The 18,459-nt window shown below is 50.2% G+C and overlaps 1 protein-coding gene across 1 annotated transcript in view; it reads left to right on the top strand.

Annotated features, from left to right (window-relative positions):
- Nucleotides 1-278: 278 nt before the first annotated feature.
- Nucleotides 279-18,459, top strand: part of LOC311326439 (zinc finger protein ZFPM2-like) — a gene marked incomplete at both ends in the record, with an annotated part of 72,552 nt that continues 54,371 nt past the window's right edge. The window contains 2 exons of the mRNA XM_084459332.1: nucleotides 279-584; nucleotides 1,526-1,607. Coding sequence (XP_084315458.1) covers nucleotides 279-584; nucleotides 1,526-1,607 — 388 coding nt within the window. The remainder of the gene's footprint in view (nucleotides 585-1,525; nucleotides 1,608-18,459) is intronic.

Raw genomic sequence — 18,459 nt, 5'->3', positions numbered from 1 at the left:
AGGAGAGCGATGCGGACATAACGGCAACATCATCCCAGTCTCCGTGTGTCCAGTCATCAACACACCTGCTGCCATGATGAGAGCGCAGTTTGGGTCAGAGGCCTGTGTGCGAACAGACCTCCATCCATGGACCAGACCTCCATCCATGGAACAGACCTCCATCCATGGAACAGACCTCCATCCATGGACCAGACCTCCATCCATGGACCAGACCTCCATCCATGGACCAGACCTCCATCCATGGAACAGACCTACATCCATCGAACAGACCTCCATCCATGGAACAGACCTACATCCATGGACCAGACCTCCATCCATGGAACAGACACGCCTCCCCGCAGGAGGTCAGGGTGGTGTTGTACCAGGAGGTCAGGGTGGTGTTGTACCAGGAGGTCAGGGTGGTGTTGTACCAGGAGGTCAGGGTGGTGTTGTACCAGGAGGTCAGGGTGGTGTTGTACCAGGAGGTCAGGGTGGTGTTGTACCAGGAGGTCAGGGTGGTGTTGTACCAGGAGGTCAGGGTGGTGTTGTACCAGGAGGTCAGGGTGGTGTTGTACCAGGAGGTCAGGGTGGTGTTGTACCAGGAGGTCAGGGTGGGGTTGTACCAGGTCCATAGGGCAGCACTATATCGTGTGGCTAAAACGTGAAACTGAGCAGTTTCAACAAGTGCCTCTACTTGTCTATTCTAGGTTTTCCTCGTGATATCGGGCTGTGTTGTGTATGTGGCCTAACTACACAACTATACATTAATCAAACACTTGAGAAGAGCACTCAGTTTAACGATGTTTAATGGTCGAGAGTCAGGGTGAACAGGCAGAGAGAGAGATCAATCCGCGCCTCATTGCGCATGCAACAGCAAGTTACTATATAACATAAAGTAGTCCCTTATTATGTAGGCTAGACACTACAGGCTGGGTGTCGAGTGGTAAGTGTGTCGAGCAGCTAGCACCTTCACCTCCAAGAAGAACACGAGAGAACGGACAGAGAGAGGGAGAGAGGGAGAAAGAGGGAGAGGAGAGGTAGGGAGATGGATAAAGAGAGGGAGAGAGAGGACGTAGGGTACCATGCAAATGAACATGAAGATGCAAATGTTTAGTGACAACTGCAGGTGTTTGACAGCCATCTGTGCCGGTGTGCTCGCTTTCTCTCTCTCTCTCTCTCTCTCTCTCTCTCTCTCTCTCTCTACAAATGAGCAATTAAAAGTGTTTCTCCGCCGTCCCTGGCAGACTGCTGACGGTACGTCTCTCTCTGGGGAGACCAAAAAAAAAAACATCCACCCCCGCCTGTCTAGCGCGTTTATGCATGTTTGTGCAGAATGCGGATCGTTCCCGCGCGCCGCCATGTCGCATATGGCTGCTGGGATTTCAAAGAGGCGCGGGGGGAACGCGTGAGGGAGATGATGAGGTGATGAGAGACAGAGAGACATGAAGAGAGAGAGAGAGGAGTTCAGAGAGAAACAGGGACATAGGAACGGTTGACTAAGTATCAGTTAGGATCTCTCTCTCTCTCTCTTCCCCTCATCTGTCAGACTCCTCCTCCCTCCGGTCCAAACTGGCAGCAGCTAAACCGGCAGCTGGTTCCGGAAGCGTGTCGGGGCCGCGTGTACGACGGTGGGATTAACGTTATTTAAACAGGATGGGAGTCGAGCGGCGACGTGAGAACGACGTTCTCAGTCACCGTCCCTGAGGAACCCCAGCTGTCATTTACCCCCCCCCCCTCTCTCTCTCTCTCTCTCTCTCTCTCTCTCTCTCTTTTTTTCTTTCAACAAAATGCAAACCGATTCTACCTTCACAATACAACTCATTATCAGACCAGGATAAATCTCAGCCCCTCATCCTCTCAGCCTCCCATCCTCTCAGTCTCATCCTCTCAGCCTCCCATCATCTCAGCCTCATCCTCTCATCCTCCCAGCCTCTCATCCTCTCATCCTCCCATCCTCCCAGCCTCTCATCCTCTCAGCCTCTCATCCTCCCAGCCTCTCATCCTCTGTCTCTCAGCCTCTCATCCTCCCAGCCTCTCATTCTCTCATCCTCTCAGCCTCTCATCCTCTCATCCTCCCAGCCTCTCATCCTCCCAGCCTCTCATCCTCTCAGCCTCTCATCCTCCCAGCCTCTCATCCTCCCAGCCTCTCATCCTCCCAGCCTCTCATTCTCTCATCCTCCCAGCCTCTCATCCTCCCAGCCTCTCATCCTCTGTCTCTCAGCCTCTCATCCTCCCAGCCTCTCATTCTCTCATCCTCTCATCCTCTCATCCTCTCAGCCTCTCATCCTCCCAGCCTCTCATCCTCCCAGCCTCTCATCCTCTCAGCCTCTCATCCTCCCAGCCTCTCATCCTCCCAGCCTCTCATTCTCTCAGCCTCTCAGTCTCCCAGCCTCTCAGTCTCCCAGCCTCTCATCCTCTCAGCCTCTCATCCTCCCAGCCTCTCATCCTCTCATCCTCCCAGCCTCTCATCCTCCCATCCTCTCATCCTCCCAGCCTCTCATCCTCTCATCCTCCCAGCCTCTCATCCTCCCATCCTCTCATCCTTCCAGCCTCTCATCCTCTCATCCTCCCAGCCTCTCATCCTCCCAGCCTCTCATCCTCCCAGCCTCTCATCCTCCCAGCCTCCCAGCCTTTCATCCTCCCAGCCTCCCAGCCTCTGATCCACCGGGGCTGTTGTGTCTCTCCACCTGGACAGACAGTGGACCTCATTACTTCATATCGCCTCAATATGCAAAAACATGAAAAAGGAAAAGCCCATTTGTGATGGGCGCGTTAAGGCGTGGCCTGTGTTCCGGAATGCACCGGGTTCTGATCTAATCAGCGCTATCGGAATATTCACACACACACAATGGTATCTCCTCCTGGCAGCCCGGCAACCATTACCACGGAAACGCAGGTCATTTATTAACACTTATCAGGACCTGAGAAGGCCTTGGCACGGCAGATTGTCAACACACACACACACACACACACACACACACACACACACACACACACACACACACACACACACAAACACAGGTACAAACATGCATACACACATCCAAACACAAAATAGTGGTTGTGATAACAGATGATTTATAAGGCACTGTTGTTATTTTCAACGGACATTTAATTAAAATGTGTCCAATTTTGGTTCCGAGATCTCCCGTTTAAAAACTCCTTTAATTCACCTTCCCTCTGCGCGAGCAGCAACAAACAGCGTTCAACGCTCCTGACCAACATCAGCGCTATCGTCATCACACCTGCCTGCCACTCACTGCTCACAGCAGATACCCTCACAATTCAGATCAAAGCAGCCATAGAAAATAGTAGCAAGTGGGTTAGCTTAGCTAGCGCCTCATAATGTCTGCTCTGGCCCGAGACCCGGCTGGCTGGCTGGCCTCAGGGCTGAGTGTCGTCCCCACTACTGTTCTCCCGGTACACGCATGACTGTGCAGCCACCTTCCACTACAACGCCACCAATATCACCACGTGGTACAGCTCTCAGGGTCGCAAGGCCCTTCAGAGAGTGATACGGTCATCTGAACGTACCCTGGCCACGCCCCCACCTCGAGGACATCTACACCAGAAGATGCAAGACCAAGACCAACAGGATCCTGAGAGACCTCAGCCACCCAGGAGATGGACTGTTCTCTCTGCTACGGTCAGGGAACAGATACTGCGCTCACATGGCGAGCACAGAGAGACACAGCACAGAGAAGAGTTACTTCCCGCAAGCCATCTGGCACCTGAATGACTCAATCTAGAACATCTAGTGCACACAGAATATCTAGTGTACATAACATAACCAAATGTAATTATTTATTATAGGTATAGCATGTACATAACACACCCATGCCTCCCCCCCAAGGTTATCTATTTATTTATTCATATCCATACTGTATATAGCATGCACATAATCCATCCAGACCAGTATCTTATGTTATCTTACCCTTATCTTAATAATGTATAGAAATGGTACTTCATGTGTAATTTGCACATTTGTAATGTGTAAATTGAATATTGGAGCTTACAGTATCTGTATTGAGCATAATCTTGAAGCCGGCAGCAACATTTCACTATGACTACACCGTACATGGGACAAATAAAGGAATCTTGAATCTATAGGACTACCACACACACCACTAACATGCCCTATCTACCCCAGCCCCGACACCCCTAACACACACACCACTAACATGCCCTATCTACCCCAGCCCCGACACCCCTAACACACACACACACCACTAACATGCCCCATCTACCCCAGCCCCGACACCCCTAACACACACACACACCACTAACATGCCCCATCTACCCCAGCCCCGACACCCCTAACACACACACACCACTAACATGCCCTATCTACCCCAGCCCCGACACCCCTAACACACACACACCACTAACATGCCCTATCTACCCCAGCCCCGACACCCCTAACACACACACACCACTAACATGCCCCATCTACCCCAGCCCCGACACCCCTAACACACACACACCACTAACATGCCCTATCTACCCCAGCCCCGACACCCCTAACACACACACACCACTAACATGCCCTATCTACCCCAGCCCCGACACCCCTAACACACACACACACCACTAACATGCCCCATCTACCCCAGCCCCGACACCCCTAACACACACACACCACTAACATGCCCTATCTACCCCAGCCCCGACACCCCTAACACACACACACCACTAACATGCCCCATCTACCCCAGCCCTGACACCCCTAACACACACACACCACTAACATGCCCCATCTACCCCAGCCCCGACACCCCTAACACACACACACACCACTAACATGCCCCATCTACCCCAGCCCCGACACCCCTTACACACACACACCACTAACATGCCCTATCTACCCCAGCCCCGACACCCCTAACACACACACACACCACTAACATGCCCTATCTACCCCAGCCCCGACACCCCTAACACACACACACACACACCACTAACATGCCCCATCTACCCCAGCCCCGACACCCCTAACACACACACACCACTAACATGCCCCATCTACCCCAGCCCCGACACCCCTAACACACACACACACACCACTAACATGCCCCATCTACCCCAGCCCCGACACCCCTAACACACACACACACACCACTAACATGCCCTATCTACCCCAGCCCCGACACCCCTAACACACACACACCACTAACATGCCCCATCTACCCCAGCCCCGACACCCCTAACACACACACACACACCACTAACATGCCCCATCTACCCCAGCCCCGACACCCCTTACACACACACACCACTAACATGCCCTATCTACCCCAGCCCCAACACCCCTAACACACACACACCACTAACATGCCCCATCTACCCCAGCCCCGACACCCCTAACACACACACACCACTAACATGCCCTATCTACCCCAGCCCCAACACCCCTAACACACACACACACCACTAACATGCCCTATCTACCCCAGCCCCGACACCCCTAACACACACACACACACCACTAACATGCCCCATCTACCCCAGCCCCGACACCCCTAACACACACACACCACTAACATGCCCCATCTACCCCAGCCCCGACACCCCTAACACACACACACCACTAACATGCCCTATCTACCCCAGCCCCGACACCCCTAACACACACACACCACTAACATGCCCCATCTACCCCAGCCCCGACACCCCTAACACACACACACCACTAACATGCCCCATCTACCCCAGCCCCGACACCCCTAACACACACACACCACTAACATGCCCCATCTACCCCAGCCCCGACACCCCTAACACACACACACACACACCACTAACATGCCCTATCTACCCCAGCCCCGACACCCCTAACACACACACACACCACTAACATGCCCTATCTACCCCAGCCCCGACACCCCTAACACACACACACCACTAACATGCCCTATCTACCCCAGCCCCGACACCCCTAACACACACACACCACTAACATGCCCTATCTACCCCAGCCCCGACACCCCTAACACACACACACCACTAACATGCCCTATCTACCCCAGCCCCGACACCCCTAACACACACACACACACACCACTAACATGCCCTATCTACCCCAGCCCCGACACCCCTAACACACACACACCACTAACATGCCCCATCTACCCCAGCCCCGACACCCCTAACACACACACACCACTAACATGCCCCATCTACCCCAGCCCCGACACCCCTAACACACACACACACACACCACTAACATGCCCCATCTACCCCAGCCCCGACACCCCTAACACACACACACACACACCACTAACATGCCCTATCTACCCCAGCCCCGACACCCCTTACACACACACACACCACTAACATGCCCCATCTACCCCAGCCCCGACACCCCTAACACACACACACACCACTAACATGCCCTATCTACCCCAGCCCCGACACCCCTAACACACACACACCACTAACATGCCCCATCTACCCCAGCCCCGACACCCCTAACACACACACACACCACTAACATGCCCCATCTACCCCAGCCCCGACACCCCTAACACACACACACCACTAACATGCCCTATCTACCCCAGCCCCGACACCCCTAACACACACACACACCACTAACATGCCCTATCTACCCCAGCCCCAACACCCCTACCACACACACACCACTAACATGCCCCATCTACCCCAGCCCCGACACCCCTAACACACACACACCACTAACATGCCCCATCTACCCCAGCCCCGACACCCCTAACACACACACACCACTAACATGCCCTATCTACCCCAGCCCCGACACCCCTAACACACACACACCACTAACATGCCCCATCTACCCCAGCCCCGACACCCCTAACACACACACACCACTAACATGCCCCATCTACCCCAGCCCCGACACCCCTAACACACACACACCACTAACATGCCCTATCTACCCCAGCCCCGACACCCCTAACACACACACACACCACTAACATGCCCCATCTACCCCAGCCCCGACACCCCTAACACACACACACCACTAACATGCCCCATCTACCCCAGCCCCGACACCCCTAACACACACACACCACTAACATGCCCTATCTACCCCAGCCCCGACACCCCTAACACACACACACACCACTAACATGCCCTATCTACCCCAGCCCCGACACCCCTAACACACACACACCACTAACATGCCCCATCTACCCCAGCCCCGACACCCCTAACACACACACACACACCACTAACATGCCCCATCTACCCCAGCCCCGACACCCCTAACACACACACACACACCACTAACATGCCCCATCTACCCCAGCCCCAACACCCTTAACACACACACACACACACCACTAACATGCCCTATCTACCCCAGCCCCGACACCCCTAACACACACACACCACTAACATGCCCTATCTACCCCAGCCCCGACACCCCTAACACACACACACACACCACTAACATGCCCCATCTACCCCAGCCCCAACACCCTTAACACACACACACACACACCACTAACATGCCCTATCTACCCCAGCCCCGACACCCCTAACACACACACACCACTAACATGCCCTATCTACCCCAGCCCCGACACCCCTAACACACACACACACCACTAACATGCCCTATCTACCCCAGCCCCGACACCCCTAACACACACACACCACTAACATGCCCTATCTACCCCAGCCCCGACACCCCTAACACACACACACACCACTAACATGCCCTATCTACCCCAGCCCCAACACCCCTAACACACACACACACACCACTAACATGCCCTATCTACCCCAGCCCCGACACCCCTAACACACACACACCACTAACATGCCCTATCTACCCCAGCCCCGACTCCCCTAACACACACACACACACCACTAACATGCCCTATCTACCCCAGCCCCGACACCCCTAACACACACACACACCACTAACATGCCCTATCTACCCCAGCCCCGACACCCCTCACACACACCACTAACATGCCCTATCTACCCCAGCCCCGACACCCCTAACACACACACACACCACTAACATGCCCCATCTACCCCAGCCCCGACACCCCTAACACACACACACCACTAACATGCCCTATCTACCCCAGCCCCGACACCCCTAACACACACACACCACTAACATGCCCCATCTACCCCAGCCCCGACACCCCTAACACACACACACCACTAACATGCCCCATCTACCCCAGCCCCGACACCCCTAACACACACACACCACTAACATGCCCTATCTACCCCAGCCCCGACACCCCTAACACACACACACCACTAACATGCCCCATCTACCCCAGCCCCGACACCCCTAACACACACACACACACACCACTAACATGCCCCATCTACCCCAGCCCCGACACCCCTAACACACACACACACACACCACTAACATGCCCCATCTACCCCAGCCCCGACACCCCTAACACACACACACCACTAACATGCCCTATCTACCCCAGCCCCGACACCCCTAACACACACACACCTCTTACTGTACACACCTCACACACCGAGGGGTGGGAGTCGGGGGGTCGTTGATTAAGATTAACGTCCTGTCCCTTTCCCTCAGTGTGTGTGTGTGTGTGTGTGTGTTCTCTCTGTTTTAAAGCTCATCTGAGGCATTCACCTCTACTCTCTCTCTCTCATCTCTCCTCACCTCTACTCTCTCATCTCTCCTCACCTCTACTCTCTCCTCATCTCTCCTCACCTCTACTCTCATCTCTCCTCTCTCACCTTTACTCTCTCTCATCTCTACTCTCTCCTCATCTCTCTCTCATCTCTCCTCACCTCTACTCTCTCCTCAACTCTACTCTCTCATCTCTCCTCTCTCACCTTTACTCTCTCCTCACCTACTCTCTCCATCTCTCTCTCCTCATCTCTCCTCACCTCTACTCTCATCTCTCCTCTCTCACCTTTACTCTCTCCTCACCTACTCTCTCTTCATCTCTCTCTCATCTCTCCTCACCTCTACTCTCTCATCTCTCCTCTCTCACCTCTACTCTCTCTTCATCTCTACTCTCTCCTCACCTACTCTCTTCATCTCTCTCTCCTCACCTCTACTCTCTCATCTCTCCTCTCTCATCTCTCCTCTCTCACCTCTACTCTCTCCTCATCTCTCCTCTCTCCTCACCTCTACTCTCTCCTCACCTCTACTCTCTCCTCATCTCTACTCTCTCTTCACCTCTACTCTCTCATCTCTACTCTCTCCTCACCTCTTCTCTCTCATCTCTACTCTCTCCTCACCTCTACTCTCTCTCATCTCTACTCTCTCATCTCTACTCTCTCCTCACCTCTACTCTCCCATCTCTACTCTCTCACCTCTTCTCTCCTCACCTCTACTCTCTCCTCATCTCTACTCTCTCCTCACCTCTACTCTCTCATCTCTACTCTCTCCTCACCTCATCTCTCTCTCATCTCTACTCTCTCCTCACCTCTACTCTCTCTCATCTCTCATCGCTACTCTCTCCTCACCTCTACTCTCTCCTCACCTCTACTCTCTCCTCACCTCTACTCTCTCTCATCTCTCATCGCTACTCTCTCCTCACCTCTACTCTCTCCTCATCTCTACTCTCTCCTCACCTCTACTCTCTCCTCATCTCTACTCTCTCCTCACCTCTACTCTCTCCTCATCTCTACTCTCTCCTCACCTCTACTCTCTCCTCATCTCTACTCTCTCCTCATCTCTACTCTCCCATCTCATCTCATTCCAGTCATTTAGCAGACACTTTTATATGATCCAAAGCGACTTAAAGGCCTGCTGCCCACCGGGTTGTCAGAGAGGGCAGGGAGACGCTGCTGCCCACCAGGCCACAAGGGAGCTAGGAAGGCTGCTGTTCTTAATTACTTGCAGGTGTGTTTGATTTTGCACTTCAGCTCCCAAATGGATGTTGTTGTTACGTTAGTCCCTAATGTTCTCTGGTCCTGCTCAGGCTCTCTCTCTCTTATTATGTCCCTCTCTGGCTGAGACGCACACACACGCACACTGACCCCGCCAAATGACTACTTGAGAGAGAGGGAGGAAGGAGGGATGGAGGGAGGATGGGAGAAAGAGAGAGGAGTGGAGAGAGGAATTGAGGCAGCACTCCTGTCCTCATCAGTCAGGCCCCAGGTGTGCGTTGGTGCAGCTGGCAGCGTTCGGCGGGAGGCAGGATAACATGGTCTTAGTGCCTCCATGTAAACCATGTTTCAGCTGCACTGTGTCTGTAGGCCACACAGCAGCGTTCAAACACATTGACATGACTACGTACACTAGAGCGCAGTTTATAGATAGTATTACTCCCATCACCAGTCCATGTTTCCTACATCCGTGGGGGGATGTTGTGTAGCCTAGCTATCTAGGCTGTGAGTGATTGCTGTCAGGAAGACGTGTCTGTGAAAGAGTAGACTGTTTTCTGTGTGCCAATACCTCCTTCGCTGTTTCACTGTGCCAGGCTTGATCAGGCCTTCGGGACTCACGGCTAACCGTGAAGAACCGGGCCTAGTCTACTGTAGCCTACTGATTTCCCCTCTCCCTGTGTTTCATGTTAGACTCTCCACCACAGGTGACCTACATTAGGTGTCAACAATCAGCTTCTTACGTCTCCGTCTGTCTCTCTTATCCCGTTCTCACCCGCGAGCCACATTACTCCCCCAGACCCCATCTCTCTCGCGCGGCCACGCACGGAACATAATTGCATGTTATTTTTTAATTACAGGGAGGGGAAAACGCGCGTGTAGGATGAGGGTCGGCAAGGTGCCACCGTATTGTTATTCCGTTATCCCGCCCCTCTGATCGCGTGCACCGGGGCTCCTTTGCCCAGTGATGATAAGACGAGTATCCGTGTTCACCGCATAATTAATCCATCCTCCGCGCGCTCCCCGCGCCAGCTCGGCCGTTATCGCGCCCGCGTGCCTGGATGGCGGTGGAATCCTCCGTCAGTTGGAACGTATTGATACGGCCCATAAAAGGACAGGAGGAAATCCGTCCATTTAACTCTGTGATCGCGGGGAGATAGAGGCTGGCGGTGCAGGAGCTGCTATTGTTGGCCGAGGCGCTTTGACAGCAGGGCCAATTTTAACCCAATAACGCAGATACATATGCAATTATTAAGTTGGAAAAACTGGATGAATTGGTTGCATTTAGAATTTTAAATGCCTGTAAATATGAAAATATGAGATTGAGTGATGCATTTCTGATGTCTGTGTGCTCGTCCGTCCTGTGACGATTTAATTTAAATCCCCCAAAATACAGAAATGCCTGGTAGCGAAATAAAGATTTGTTTTAGGCCTCTGCTAAAATGTTTCGCATTTTCTGTTCAAATAGAATATAAAGATATACTTCACAGGCAAGGTAGGCCTATCCATCCATTCCCTGATTATTAACTGTACCTGGCATTTCAACGTTGATTCACGGGTGATTCAACGTCATGTGACATATATATATATATATATATATATATATATATATATATATATATATGTGTGAATCAACGTTGGATTAGGTTTTGATTTTGAAAGGTGAATTAACGTTGATATCGCGACGTTGTTCCAACATCTTACTCTTCAACATCTGTGCATTAAGGTCTTACAATCACTGCTGAATAGGCTATGTGTTGAATTTGAAAGGTGAATCAACTTTGAAATCCCAACTTTTTCAACGTCTTACTTTTCAACATGGGTAAATTAAGGTCATTGACTGCATCACTGTTGAAACTGCAACTTTGTTTCAACTTCTTACTTTTCAATCATGTAGCCACAGAGAAAAAAGGCGTGAACTTTTTACAATTTTATTTTACATTAGAATCAAGATGCACATGTAGGCCTACAACAGCAGTGAATGGGGTTGCAACACTGACAACTGTGCAAATAGCAACATCAATCCAACAATAATGTGAAAAATAAGTGTTTGTGGCACTGGCATGCACACACACAAACACATTTTGTGACATACTTCTATACAGCAATGCTACAGAAAAAGGCACTCAGTCAATCTGCCGGCTGGTAACAGCTTTTAGTTTTCTAAACAGACAACCTCTGCAGCACAATACGACCCAGGATGTAGCCTATGTAGCCTAACTCAGCTAGCAAGCTAAACAATATATTAACCTTACAATCTACAAGTAGCGGCAAAAGTTGGACAACAAGGGAATGACTGGCACATTGCTCAGCTTGTATATACTAGCTAGGTCCAGCTAGTGCGAGACAAACATTAGGACACATGGATGTATTAGGGACACTATGCACCGCACCAAAGAAACTACGGTGTCCATAATAGGACATCCTGGGATGTCCACGAAAGGAAATTCTAATCTCATTTACGTCTTTGTGCAAGCGCAAAATAATTATTTGTGACCAATAAAATTAATTTATTGCAAGATATATAAAGCAAAACCTTCGTTGGGCCACTTTTTAACCCCTATTGTGCATTTAAGGGCTATAAGGCAGGTTGAAGACATCATGTTGACGTTGTTGTAGGCTACATAGGAGATCAACAGAATTTCAATGTTGATTTATAGGTTTTTTATCAACCTTTTTCAACCATTGAGCATTCAATATTGTGTCAAGGTTATAACGACGACTGACATTAATCCAACTATATTTCAAAGTTGAAGGTCGGTCGTGTGCCAGCTGTGTAGGGGAGAGCGGGCGCGTCAGACCATTTTTTGCCTTAAGCTTATTTATTTAAAAATGATTTCGGTTTTATTATGAATTTTGCTATACATGTATACCTATATCTGTTGGCTACAAAAGGACATCAAAACGAGGTTTCCAGCACTTACCAGTTTCTTACAGTTTTGCCAAAAGTGGCGGATGTGAAAACGGTCCAACGCGCCTCATGGGTGAGGCGCGTTGGACCACGTAGTGGGACGCATTGGACCAATAGTGTACATTGCCTTAAAAACCCATGCAAATAACATTATCTTCTTACAACTATATGTTATGTGCTACATACATGTTTTGTTCACTACCTGAATGCATTATTTATACTGTTAGGTATTTATTATGTATAGGTCTAATAATGTAATGTTCTATACGATATTTGCTCCTATATTTAGTATTTATTTTATCATAAGCCTATGTATATAGCTTGTATTTATTTATTTATTGTATTATAGGCTAATGTATAGATTGTTGGGTGATGATTTCTATGAATATCTAACTCATAAATGAACTATTATCTCCTGAATTAGGCTACCTGACTTGGGCTTAACCCATGAAACATGGCAGATGCTGTCAGTAGGTAGTCCCTCAGCTGCCTCTCCTGACCCTTACTGAACACTTGACCATGGCGAGAGTAGCCAACATCAGGGAGCCGTGTGCTGCCTGCCTCTTGCATGTCCCTCCTTTTTTTTAAGTAGCGTAACAGGGAGACATGACTGATGGAGTAGCTTTTAGCTGCACCACTACAGACATTCCTCTCTCCACTTCTCTGGCTGCCAGCTCAAGCACCTCACTGGCCACTTCTCTGTCGGTCTTACGTTGCCTATTTCTCATACGGTGAATAAAAGTAAAGAAAAATGGCTAGTAATGCATGATGATTGAATGTGGGCCGTGTTGGACCACAGTGGTCCAAAGCGCCCCAACTACTGGAGGCTAGCTATCTGGCTAGCTGTCACTCAGTGCTATGTAGCATGAAACACGAAAATTATTCTATTTTATAGCCACTAAAACAGTGATTAAAATGATATATGTTTGGATTCTGTGACATGTATACACAAGGTATAAATCAAAAAACACTAGCGTAAAAAAAATTAAAATACATGGGGTAAAAACAGATGATCGCCAAGAAAATGTTTAAAGATTTTCAAATACTCCCCCTGACTTCAGGATAGGTTGACGTGACGTAGAGAGATGTGTTCACCAAAATATGTTTGTGTAGCTACAACAGATCACCTCAAAAGCCCCATGGTCTGATGCGCCCCACGGTCTAACGTGCCCCGCTCTCCCCTAGCCTAGGCTATAGGCTGCTAACCAACTTCACAAGGTATCGTAACGAAACGTTACCAGGGTAGGGACTAGGGAGTGTAAACACAGTCAGAAACAGTAACATGAAATGCCAAGTTTTATTAAGCTACAGAACAACCACAAAAGCTGATGCACACAAAACAAATCCGGTGCCTGACTCAACCCTCTCTATGGGCCTATCAATTTAAGATGGAGGTGGGGACTGGCCTGTGACCCTGGCCGAGGGTAAAACTGAACCCTGACTAAAACACCTAGGCCTGTATCTAAAATCCTTACAAAGTTATTGCACATCACACTAAAACATTACATAGGTTACAGTCTCAGGGGGTACATGGAGATCACTTATCTGTAGGCCACATCGGGTCAGCCTCACAGCCAAGGGGGCGTGGCAGGTAGCGACTGTCCAACACACAGGGGCGGGGCCGGTACACTCCACCCATCACAATAGGGCTTGGGAAAATGTAGTCCCAGACACGACCATCTTGTTTCTACACAGGTGTATCTATTCTCTGATTGCATTGGATTCTATGCAGTAGAGCCAATCAGACAAATAGATACACCTGTGCAGAAACAAGATGGTCGTGTCTGGGACTACATTTTCCCAAGCCCTATATGCAATCATTAAGATGGAAAAACGGGATGAATTGGTTGCATTTAGAATTTAAAATGCCTGGAAATATGAAAATCTGAGACCTGTCTGTCTGTCCTAGCTGTGACGATTTAATTTAAATTCCCCAAAATCCAGACTATGCCTGGAAGCGAAATAAAAATTTGTTTTTTTAGGCTACTGCTAAAATGTTTTCGATTTTTGTTCAAATCGAAAATAGGCCTAACTTCATAGGCAAGATAGGCATATACCTGATTATTAATTGTAGTAGCCTATAGGCTGCTAACCAACGTATCACAAGGTGGCCTACTTTAGCATATTATAATGTATATTATTATATAGACCTAATAGCTATTGTAAATATTAAATAGGCCTATTTCAGTCGTTATTTACTTTCGAGCAATCAGTAAATAAGTGGAAAGACTGCTATCACTATCATCATCATGACTGATGCGCGCCTACAGCTACGGAGCAGCGGGAGGCTCATACTTCCTCAGACACGAAACGTAACCCGCTGTCAGCGTCTCGCTTCACACTCCGAAACAGCCAGAGGCTCTCAAGAGCAGAGCAGAGCCCCAGAGGACGGAGGACAGACAGAGACAGAGGCTCTCAAGAGCAGAGCAGAGCCCCAGAGGACGAGGAGAGACAGAGGCACTCAGGAGCAGAGCAGAGCCCCAGAGGACGAGGAGAGACAGAGACAGAGGCACTCAGGAGCAGAGCAGAGCCCCAGAGGACGAGGAGAGACAGAGACAGAGGCACTCAGGAGCAGAGCAGAGCCCCAGAGGACGGAGGAGAGACAGAGACAGAGGCGGGACGCAAACCCAGAGAGAGAAAAGGCTTCAGTTCACCACGTTTATGTCACTTTCACGTCTCCTCCCAACCTCCCGCAGTGAGACGGGGCATCCCGGGACAGTAACGGAGTGACCAGCCGCCCATGAACATGTCGCGGAGGAAACAGAGCAACCCGAGGCAATTCAAACGTAAGTTTTACCATCTTAGACTTTTTTTTTAGCACGTAAAAGTCAATATTTTAGTTAAATATGATTCGTCCGTATTGATTATTTAGCCTGCTAGTCATAACCTTCTGTGTTGTATCAGTTAGTTTATGGGTTAGAGTGATATCTAGGCTAATATAACCGAATAAGAGTAGGCTGTCTTCGCGATTTGCTCAACAGCTGTGAGAAGCACATTAATTAGGCTAATTAAATCATCGTGGACGGAGTCGTATGGGCTACTATGTTGTAACTGTGTCGTATGGGCTACTATGTTGTAACTGTGTCGTATGGGCTACTATGTTGTAACTGTGTCGTATGGGCTACTATGTTGTAACTGTGTCGTATGGGCTACTATGTTGTAACTGTACCATCAGTGGACTTCAGCCGAGTCCTTCATATCCCAGGCAGCTTGCACGGTGGTACAGTAGCTTATAACGTGCGCTCTTCCAGCTCAGCCCGTGAGAAACCCGCGCCTAGAGAACACTTCCTCCTGACGGGTTGAGAGTTGACAGTTTGACAGGTTATTGTGTCAGTTTGATAGTTGATTCAGACACTCACAGACTCCACCGAGCATGACAACACAGCCCCACAGCGGTTGTATTATTTAGAGATGAGAGTTTATAATCATCTAAAGTGTACAGAGAGAATGTTGTTTATAAACAGTTATATGCAAGCTCAGTGCCTACATATGGTTCCTCTATCACGCTCTCTGCTCTGCTCAACTCAGCAGAGCCTGTCAGTGGACAACTGTCTTAAGACAGTCGCATCAGTCACTCCTTCACATTCTCTCTCTCTCTCTCTCTCTCTCTCTCTCTCTCTCTCTCTCTCTCTCTCTCTCTCTCTGTTTCTGCGGCCTGACTCCCAGCTCATCAGTGGGCTTTGCCCAGCTACTGCAGAGTTGGGTCCCACTGGTATGGCAGGGTACTGGGGAGGGAGCAAGCTCTGACTGCCCCTGATCTGCTCTGCTCATACAGGCAGTCCTGCACGGGGACAGGATACTGGGTCTGGGTCTGGGTCTGGTTCTGGTTCTGGGTCTGGGTCTGGGCTAGTATATGATAGGACATTATTCTGGTTCTGGGTCTGGGTTAGAATATGATAGGACATTATTCTGGTTCTGGGTCTGGGTTAGAATATGATAGGACAGTATTCTGGGTCTGGGTTAGAATATGATAGGACAGTATTCTGGGTCTGGGTTAGAATATGATAGGACAGTATTCTGGGTCTGGGTTAGTATATGTTAGGACAGTATTCTGGGTCTGGGTTAGAATATGATAGGACAGTATTCTGGGTCTGGGTTAGAATATGTTAGGACAGTATTCTGGGTCTGGGTTAGTATATGATAGGACAGTATTCTGGGTCTGGGTTAGGACAGTATTCTGGGTCTGGGTTAGGCCAGTATTCTGGGTCTGGGTTAGGACAGTATTCTGGGTCTGGGTTAGGCCAGTATTCTGGGTCTGGGTTAGGACAGTATTCTGGGTCTGGGTTAGGACAGTATTCTGGGTCTGGGTTAGTATATGATAGGACAGTATTCTGGGTCTGGGTTAGGCCAGTATTCTGGGTCTGGGTTAGGACAGTATTCTGAGTCTGGGTTAGGACAGTGGTCTGGGTCTGGGTTAGGCCAGTATTCTGGGTCTGGGTTAGGCCAGTATTCTGGGTCTGGGTTAGGCCAGTATTCTGGGTCTGGGTTAGGAGGTATTCTGGGTCTGGGTTAGGACAGTATTCTGGGTCTGGGTTAGGCCAGTATTCTGGGTCTGGGCTAGGCCAGTATTCTGGGTCTGGGTTAGGAGGTATTCTGGGTCTGGGTTAGGACAGTATTCTGGGTCTGGGCTAGGCCAGTATTCTGGGTCTGGGTTAGGCCAGTATTCTGAGTTTGGGAGGTGTGCAGTAACCAGGATGTACAGGCTATATACACTCCTGCAGCTCCAGCAGTCAGAGGACAAAAAGGTTGCTACAGGGCGCAGAGGAGACCCCCCCCCCCTCTTCATATCGTATTGGCTCTCTTATCTCCCGCCGCGATTCGTAGACTATTTTCATATTTTGCTTATTCCATTCTCTGGGGTGCCCTCTGAGCCCAGATAGAGAGCGCAGAGCTGAAAGAGCTCCATTAATTTGGCCTGATGACTGTGGAGATAAGGAGGCGATAATGGAGGAGATAGGAGCGGGGGGGGGGGCAGATCCAGCATCACACACGCTATTACTACTATTAGACGGCTGCCTGGCAGTCTGCGGAGGGCTGATAATCCCCCACTCCTCTCCTCCGCCACTCCACCCGATAAGACAAAAAATAGTCTCTCTCTCTCTCCGCTATCCCCTTCTTTATTAGTCTGCCTGGATAGACTGATAATGTGCTGATAAATTATATACCCCCCCCCTCCCCTCCCCTCCGCTCCCCCCACCCCTCCACCACCACCTCCCACCATTTTCGTCGTTTTGAAAAGATCATTCTTCCCCTCTTTTTCTCACACAGATGGAAGATGTAACAAAGACGTCTCTGGGAATCTCCCCCCTCCTTCTCCTCCTACCCCCCCCCCCTCCTGGTGTGCAGGCGTTTCTGGCCCCAGCAGGGGGGGTGGCAGGTCCTGATAGGGCAGGAGGAGTGGGAGGGAGAGGGGATTCTATCATAGCTATCAGTGGTCTATCTATCTATCCCGGCCGGGGCTGTTAGCAGCTGTTGTTCTAAGCCTTATCGCCGTGGCCCCGTATGTGTGACCGGGGGAGGAGGCAGGAGACAGGTGGTGGTTTGAGGGGCCAGCAGGGTGGATTTATGACTGAGGAGAGAGGAGGGCAGAGTGATGTCTGCAGAGAGAGAGAGGGAGGGAGGGAGGGGGAGTGGTGAGGAGGAGAGGGGCAGGACGGGGCACCTCTGTGGAGACAGGAGAGAGATGTCAGGTCACCAAGACGAGTGTAGCCTTGTCTCTCTCTCTCTCTCTCTCTCTCTCTCTC

This window comes from Borostomias antarcticus, assembly GCF_949987555.1.
Source record: "Borostomias antarcticus genome assembly, chromosome: 27".
NCBI lineage: Eukaryota > Metazoa > Chordata > Actinopteri > Stomiiformes > Stomiidae > Borostomias > Borostomias antarcticus.
This window is presented reverse-complemented; position numbering and strand designations above follow the sequence as displayed.